The following is an 8371-nucleotide window of genomic DNA, read 5'->3' as shown; positions in this document are numbered from 1 at the left end:
GGGCCCTGACATCCTGCCGACAGTGTGGTGCCCAGGGTTGGTGCAGGAAGGCAGTGCGCTGTGGGGATCGACATGTCGGGCGACCAATGGCGGGTGGGGGGGCGGGGCGGTTGGAGGTCATGTGATGATGACTTGCGCCTCCATGAGTTTCAAGGCTTTGCACCGCCTGCAGGGGACACTCCCCATCGACAGCGCAGACTCCTGAAATTACCCTCACGATGTCATTAGGAGAAAGTGTTCTGAGCTGAACCCAGCCATTCTTTACTAGGGAGATTTGTAAACTCAGCCAATATGAGCACTTTGAGAACTGGAGAAAGTGGTGGTTTGAGGCCTGGTTATCACTTAGTGTTCAGTAGAGAGAGGGGCTTGTGTTGGAAGGGAGGTGCAGAATTATTTGTTAATGTACAGTAAACGTTGTCTCTGTTGTGGGTTTAGCGACACCTTGACTATTCAGCTAACTGAGAAGTGTGGAAATAAAAAACAAATTAAGCACATTCCAGACTTCCTTCATTCACCCCCCACACCCCCTGAACTCCTCAAAACATTGTCTTGCAGGAACAAAGCAAAAATAAAATGGCTTGGAGGAAACTTCAGGAATGCTGCTCTCAACCTGAGACAACAGGGCAGGATTAAAATTGACCTGAAAAATCAGACATCTGGATTCAATTGGGAAGGATAAGAGGTATCCAGAGGCATATGAGCACTCGTGGAACGTTAGTACCCTAGTGTGAGTCAGTGCCTTCCGGGCAGGAGGGGAGAGAGTGGGAGGAACAAAAGTAACAGACACCTTGGAGTGATCTAACCTTGAGGGTTCAGTTAATAGTCAAAACCAAAGAAAAAGAAGGAACTTTCATTTAAATAGAGCCTTTCATGACCTTATAGCTTATTGGCTGCCATGTTTCCCTACATTACAACAGTCAATTTACTTTCCAAAGCCTCTCCACCATCCACAAGGCACAAGTAAGGAGTGTGATGGAATACTCTCCACTTGCCTGGATGAGTGCAGCTCCAACAACACTCAAGAAGCTCGACACCATCCAGGACAAAGCAGCCCGCTTGATTTTTTTAAATTCGCTTATGGGATGTGGGCTGTAATGATCAATAACATGTCATTCTATAGTGGACACTAGGTGGAGCCGTAGAGCTGTATATAGCTGTATGTATAAGACTACACTACCCAGCTGTATATATATTAAGACTACATTACCCATGAGGCACTAGGCTACCCACAAGGCAACAGTCAAGATGGCAGCCTGCACACAGGAGCACACATGCTGCATCTCTACAGATACTGTACCTAGAGAACGTGTACTGAATAAATGACTAGCTAGAAGCTAGCTGTGTTCATAATAAGAATGTCTATTTATTAATGAACATAACATGGTACCAGGATGGTGAAGATCTGCTGAAAATTGTGAAAAGCAACATGGAGAATTTGAAGCCACCAGAGCGTTTGAATCTCTCAGAAAAAATCGACTACAATTGGCAGACTTTTAAACAGCAATTCGAACTCTACATTGCAGCCATCGGGTTCGGTACGAAGCCAGACGCAAGGAAGATAGCATTGCTGCTTACGGTTGCAGGCCCACAGGCGATAGAGGTATTTAATACATTTGTATTTAATCCAGCGGAGAACAGAGAAAAATTAGAAGATGTGCTAAAAAAATTTGATGCACATTGCTCTCCCAAAAAGAATGAGACGTATGAAAGATACATCTTCCGTTCTCGGACACAGCAACAAAATGAGACTTTTGATAGCTTTATAACTGATCTGAAACTGAAAGCACAGACATGTAATTTCTCTGAGCTGAAATCATCCATGATTCGTGACCAGATTGTGTTTGGTATTCATGATAAAAAAGTCAGGGAACGTCTGTTGAGAGAAACCGAACTAAATTTGGAAAATGCGGTGAAAATATGCCAAGCCAGCGAGCTAGCTCGAAAGCACGCGAAGACTTTCAGTGAAATCAATAATGATGCGATTGTAATGAGTGAAAATGCTGCTGTCGGTGCTGTGTCCTACAAGGGGAAGAAACGTGGGCAGAACAGAAATGAAAAGCAATCGGAGGATGAAATTTTTAATTGTAAAAGCTGTGGTTACAAACACCAGTTAAGACAATGCCCAGCATTTGGAAAAATGTGCACAAAGTGTAATGGAAAGAATCACTTTGCCAAACAATGCTTTTCAAAAGTAAAAACAACGAAAGGGCAACAAGTTAATGTGATTGAGGACACTGATTTAAGTGAGACATTTTTTGTAGGAATGGTGTCATGTGACGATATCAAAAAAGATACAGAAAATGTGCAGCCCTCAGAAATGGACAATGCTGAACATAAAGTCAATGCAGTAAAAGTGGACAAATGGATGATCCCACTGCAGATAAATGGAGCATTAGTTACATTGAGACTGGACACTGGGGCAAAAGCAAACTTAATCAGTATGAGTGACATAAAAAATATGAAAGAAAAGCCCAAAATACAAAAAAAGTCAGTACTACCGAAGAGCTATAATGGACAGACAATAGATAGCTTAGGTGTATGCAGACTTAAAGTGACAGTCAAAGACAAAGTGCATCATCTCATGTTTTCTGTTGTGGCTGAAAGGCTTGATTCGATACTAGGTGACAAAGCTTGTGAGGACTTAGAACTGGTCAAAAGAGTCTACCGTATAAACTGTGCCATAAGCAGACCAGATGACTCAGGTGATGAAGCAGAGAGCCCATCAAGGATGAAAAGGCCAAAGGGTATCCATGTCTTCAAAAAGCCTAGTTTCTCCAAGAAGAAAGAAAAAGACTTTAAGGTCAAAGAGAAGCCAAAGGAAGAAAAGCGCAAAGAGGAAAAACACAAGGAGAAAAAGTCCAAAGATATAACCGCAGCAGATGTTGTTAAGCAGTGGAAAGAGAAAAAGAAAAAGAAGAAGCCTGCACCAGAGCAGGAAGCAGTTCCGGTGGATACTCCTTCTTCCCTCAGGCCAATCTTTGGTGTTCCATTAGCCGAGGCTGCTGAGAGGACTATGCTGTATGATGGGATCCAGCTGCCAGCAGTTTTTCGAGAGTGCATTGACTACATTGAGAGTTATGGCATGAAGAGTGAAGGAAACACTGAAACCCTCTCCAAGCAAAGATTGCAAGGAGACCTCGATCTATACAAGAGCAGATTGATGACAATGCCGCAACTGCATCTTGTCATTCACTGCCAGAACAATCTCATGAAGACACATCAGACTTACCCGTGTTGAGAAGATCCACATGTGAAGTAAAAGAGCCTGATAGACTTAATCTTTGAGTACAATGCAAAGCTTTGAAAATGTGTTGACTGATTTGAAAATGTTTATGTTTATAGAGCACTAACAAAAGTGTTACTGATATTATCTTTATTGTTTTCTTGAAAGTTGATTGATATTGATTTTGTTAAACCTCAAAGAAAGGGGGATGTAACGATCAATAACATGTCATTCTATAGTGGACACTAGGTGAAGCCGTAGAGCTGTTTATAGCTGTATGTATAAGACTACACTACCCAGCTGTATATATATTAAGACTACATTACCCATGAGGCACTAGGCTACCCACAAGGCAACAGTCAAGATGGCAGCCTGCACACAGGAGCACACATGCTGCATCTCTACAGATACTGTACCTAGAGAACGTGTACTGAATAAATGACTAGCTAGAAGCTAGCTGTGTTCATAATAAGAATGTCTATTTATTAATGAACATAACATGGACGTCGCTGGCAAGGCCAGCATTTATTGCCCATCCCTAGTTGCCCTTGAGAGGGTGGTGGGTGGTGAGCCACCTTCTTGAACCGCTGCAGTCCGTGTGGTGAAGGTACTCCCACAGTGCTGTTAGGGAGCGAGTTCCAGGATGTTGACCCAGCGACGATGAAGGAACAACGATATATTTCCAAGTCAGGATGGTGTGTGTCTTGGAGGGGGAACTTGGAGGTGGTGGTGTTCCCATGCACCTGCTGCTCTTGTCCTTATAGGTGGAAGAGGTCACATGTTTGGGAGGTGCTACTGAAGAAGCCTTGGCGAGTTGCTGCAGTGCATCTTGTAGATGGTACACACTGCAGCCACGGTGTGCCGGTGGTGGAGGGAGTGAAGCGGGTGGATGGGGTGTCAATCAAGTGGGCTGCTTTGTCCTGGATGGTGTCGAGCTTCTTGAGTGTTGTTGGAGTTGCACTCATCCAGGCAAGTGGAGAGTATTCCATCACACTCCTTACTTGTGACTTGTAGATGGTGGAAAGGCTTTGGGGAGTCAGGAGGTGAGACACTCGTCGCGGAATACCCAGCCTCTGACCTGCTCTTGTTGTCACAGTATTTATGTGGCTGGTCCAGTTAAGTTTCTGGTCAATGGTGACCCCCAGGATATTGATGGTGGGGGATTCAGCGATGGTAATGCTGTTGAGTGTCAAGGGGAGGTGGTTAGACTCTCGCTTGTTGGAGATAGTCATTGCCTGTCATTTGCACCCCATCGACCGAGTGTCCCCTAGTCCTTGTAACATCAACTAGTGGGAACAGCCTTTCCCCATCTAGACTATCCAAACCCATCATAATCTTGTACACCTCTATCAAATCACCCCTCAACCTCCTTTGCTCTAATGAAAACAAATCCAGCTTCTCCAACCTGTCCTTGTAGTTAAGATCCCCCATCCCTGGAACCATTCTGGTAAATCTCCTCTGCACTTTCCTTATTGGTGTTTCAGTGACGCACCAATGTTCACTGCCAAGGACTGTTAGATTACAGCTTCTGGGTATTTGTAATCATATAATATTTAAATCAAAAACTCCCCTGCTGTTCTAACAGTAGAACTGTGGTGTGTTGGGACAGAATCCAATCTACCACCCTCTGGTGTCCCTGGGAAGAAAGATGTTTTAAATTATTTCCCGCCACCCCCATTGCCACCCGAGCCGAGGTTAGCTAGCTCCGCACAGGCCGGGCCGTTAAGCTGCCACCCTGTTTATCTGTCTGACTCAGTTCCAGTGTCTGTGGAATTATATCCCTGCATGACTCCTGAGGACAGGAGAGTGATCATTTTTTTCCCCAAGAAAGATAAGGTTGAAAAGGATACTTGAGGAAGGTGGTTGTCTTTATTGAACCAAAGCTCCTTGTGCACGTGTCTGTCTCTTTGTATCTTTCCTGTTTCAGATGAATATGGATCAATCTTTCAAACTGCAAGCAGTCCAGTGGTGAGTATGTGAAACTCTAGTTGGCCTCTGCTGTGAAACTTCCTCATTGGAAAAGTTCCAGCCAAAGATTTGGGGAATTTCGACTCCACCTTAATAATTGGGGATTTTGCATTAAAAAAGAACCACAGCTCAATAAATGTCTTGTAGCACTCTTGACGGTTCAGTGGGTAAATATCTTTTCCAAAGCCGGGCCATACAGACCTGGGAACTCCTTGGTTCGAGCTCAGTCCTGTGCTGAATAGGCTGATCCATCCGGGGACGTGATGGAGGGTTGGGTTGGCAGCGTGGAGCCTCTCTAGATGGGAGTGAAAGTTGGAGGTAGGGCGCGGAGCTCTGCAAAAATTACCCCTCAGATTTTAGGGTCCTGTTGAAATAAAAATAAATACGATCTCTTGCTTCATTTGCCAACACACTCACCTCTTCTCCGGAACCTGCTGACTCATTCCAAGATACAATTTCACACTTTAGGAAGGATGTCAAGGCCTTGGAAAGGGTGCAGATGGAATGGTACCAGGGATGAGGGGCTTCAGTGACGTGGAGAAACTGGAGAAGTTGGGGTTGTTCGCCTTAGAGCAGAGGAGGTTAAGGGGGGATTTGATAGAGGTGTTTAAAATAATAAAGGGCTTTGATAGAATAAATAAGGAGATACTGCTTCCAGTAACAGGAGGGTTGGTAACCAGTGGACACAGATTTAAGGTAAACGGCTAAAGAAACAGAGGTGAGATGAGGAGATTTTTTTTTACGCAGCGAGTTGTTGTGATTCGGAATGCGCTTCCTGAAAGGGCGGTGGAAGCAGATTCAATAATAACTTTCAAAAGAGAATTGGATAAATATTTTAAGGGTAAAAATTTGCAGGGCTATGGGGAAAGAGCAGGGGGAGTGGGACTGATTGGTTGCCCTTTCAAAGAGCCAGCACAGGAATGAGGGGCCGAGTGACCTCCTCCACTTACTTGACTCCTTTCACTTTCTCCCTGGACCTTACCATCCATCTTGCAAATGGGAGCGACTTCAAAAGAATGGTTTTCAAATATTTCTGTTTTGGGACACCCATCAAATATTGACAAACTCCCGGGGCATCCTGTAAATACAGAAACACTCCCAGGGACCCCCTGTAAATATTGAAATACCCCTGGGGACCTCCTATAAATATGGACACCCTCCCAGGGACCCCCTGAAAATATTGCCACACTATTAGGGAACTCCAGCAAATATTTAGCCAATTGGAAGCCAGGAGTGTGAAGACTCACCAGGTCAGTCTTTTTTCCCTATACCAAAACAGGAAGAACAAGTAATCTCACTAGAGACGTGCAAAAGGTTAGAGACTATCCGTAGGAAGTGTCTGTGTAAGTGATTTAGCTTTTGGAAAGTGTCCTAGTTCATTGTGAGGTGACCAATTCTCAATATTGAGCTCATGGTTTAGGAGCATAGGAACAGGAGGAGGCCATTCAGCTCCTCGAGCCTGTTCCGCCATTCAATGAGATCATGACTGATCTGTGACCTAACTCCATGCACCTGCCTTGGCTCCAAAATCCCTTAACACCCTTGCTAGCAAAAATCTATCGAGCTCAGATTGAAAACGATTCATTGAGCTAGCATCTACTGCTTTCTGTTTTTTTTGTAGTTCGTCGTGCGGCCGTTCAGTTTGGGTTGAAAGAGGTGGGTGATGATGAGGAATGGACTCTGTTCTGGACTGACTACTCAGTGTCATTGGACAAAGCCATGGAACTGAAACGCTACCAGGTAATTAGCCAACTGTTGACCCAATAAGGGGAAGTTGCCGTTTCCCCAGATTTTCTACCAGAGCCAGGGGAACCTCACACATTTAAATTTCAGTATGCGGGTGGCTCAATTGGTAAATGTACCATCACAGTGTGACACTGTGTTCATTGTCAGCCGTGGCGCAGTGGGTAGCACTCTCTCGCCCCTCGAGTCAGAAGGCTATGGGTTCAAAGCTCACTCCAGAGACTTGAGCACATAATCCAGAGCTGACTCTCCTGGTGCCAGTACCGAGGGAGTGCTGCACTGTCGGAGGTGTGATCTTTAGGACCTTAAACCGCAGGCCCCAGTCAGGTGGACGCAAAAGCTCCTATGCCACTATTTGAAGAAGAGCTGGGGAGTTCTCCCCAGTGTCTTGGCCAATATTTATCTCTCAACCAACATCACTAAAAAAAACATTATCTGGTCATTATCACATTGCTGTTTGTGGGATCTTGCTGTGCACAAATTGATGGCCGTGTTTCCTACATTACAACAGTGTCTACACTTCAAAAAGTACATTCAGGGTTATTCGATATTCAGGAAAGATAGGCAAAAAGGAAAGGGAGGTGGGGTAGCATTACTGGTTAAAGAAGGGATTAACACAATTGTAATGAAGGATATTAGCTCTGATGATGTGGAATCTGTATGGGTAGAATTGAGGAATACTAAGGGGAAAAAAACGTTAGTGGGAGTGGTATATAGACCTCCAAACAGTAAGGTGGAGGTTGGGGATGGCATTAAAAGGGAAATTAAAGAAGCGTGCAACAAGGGCACAGCAGTCATCATGGGTGACTTTAATCTACATATAGATTGGGCCAACCAAATTAGTAACAATACTGTGGAGGAGGAATTCCTGGAGTGTTTTCGGAATGGTTTCCTGGACCAATATGTCGAGGAACCAACCAGAGATCAGGCCATCTTAGACTGGGTATTATGTAACGAGAAAGGATTAATTAGCAATCTTGTTGTACGAGGCCCCTTGGGTCGGAGCGATCATAATATGATCGAATTCTTCATTAAGATGGAGAATGAAGTAGTTGAATCAGAGACTAGGGTCCTCAATTTAAATAAAGGAAACTACGATGGCCTGAGGAGCGAGTTGGATAGGATTGATTGGGGAATGGCACTCAAAGGGTTGACGGTGGATAGGCAATGGCAAACATTCAAAGACCGAATGGATGAGCTACAGAATTTGTTCATCCCAGTTTGGCATAAAAATAAAACAAAAAAGGTGACTCAACCGTGGCTAACAAGGGAAATTAGGTATAGCATAAGATCCAAAGAGAGGACATATAAGTCGGCCAGTAAAAGCAATAATCCTGAGGATTGGGAGCAGTTTAGGATTCAACAAAGGAGGACAAAGGGATTAATTAAGAAAGGGAAAATAGAATATGAGAGTAAGCTTTCAGGGAACATAAAAAC

The 8371-nt window shown here is 44.3% G+C and overlaps 1 protein-coding gene across 1 annotated transcript in view; it reads left to right on the top strand.

The window, feature by feature from the left end:
* Nucleotides 1-1819: 1819 nt before the first annotated feature.
* The window catches only part of LOC147101010 (uncharacterized), a 68353-nt gene continuing 61801 nt past the window's right edge, over nucleotides 1820-8371 (top strand). Inside the window, 3 exon segments of the mRNA XM_085966011.1 lie at nucleotides 1820-2919; nucleotides 5151-5191; nucleotides 6813-6931. Of these exon segments, the coding sequence (XP_085822137.1) occupies nucleotides 1820-2919; nucleotides 5151-5191; nucleotides 6813-6931 (1260 nt within the window).

This window comes from Somniosus microcephalus, chromosome 24 (assembly GCF_052327205.1).
Source record: "Somniosus microcephalus isolate GS21.2 chromosome 24, FLI_Smic_1.0, whole genome shotgun sequence".
NCBI classification, from domain to species: domain Eukaryota; kingdom Metazoa; phylum Chordata; class Chondrichthyes; order Squaliformes; family Somniosidae; genus Somniosus; species Somniosus microcephalus.
This window is presented reverse-complemented; position numbering and strand designations above follow the sequence as displayed.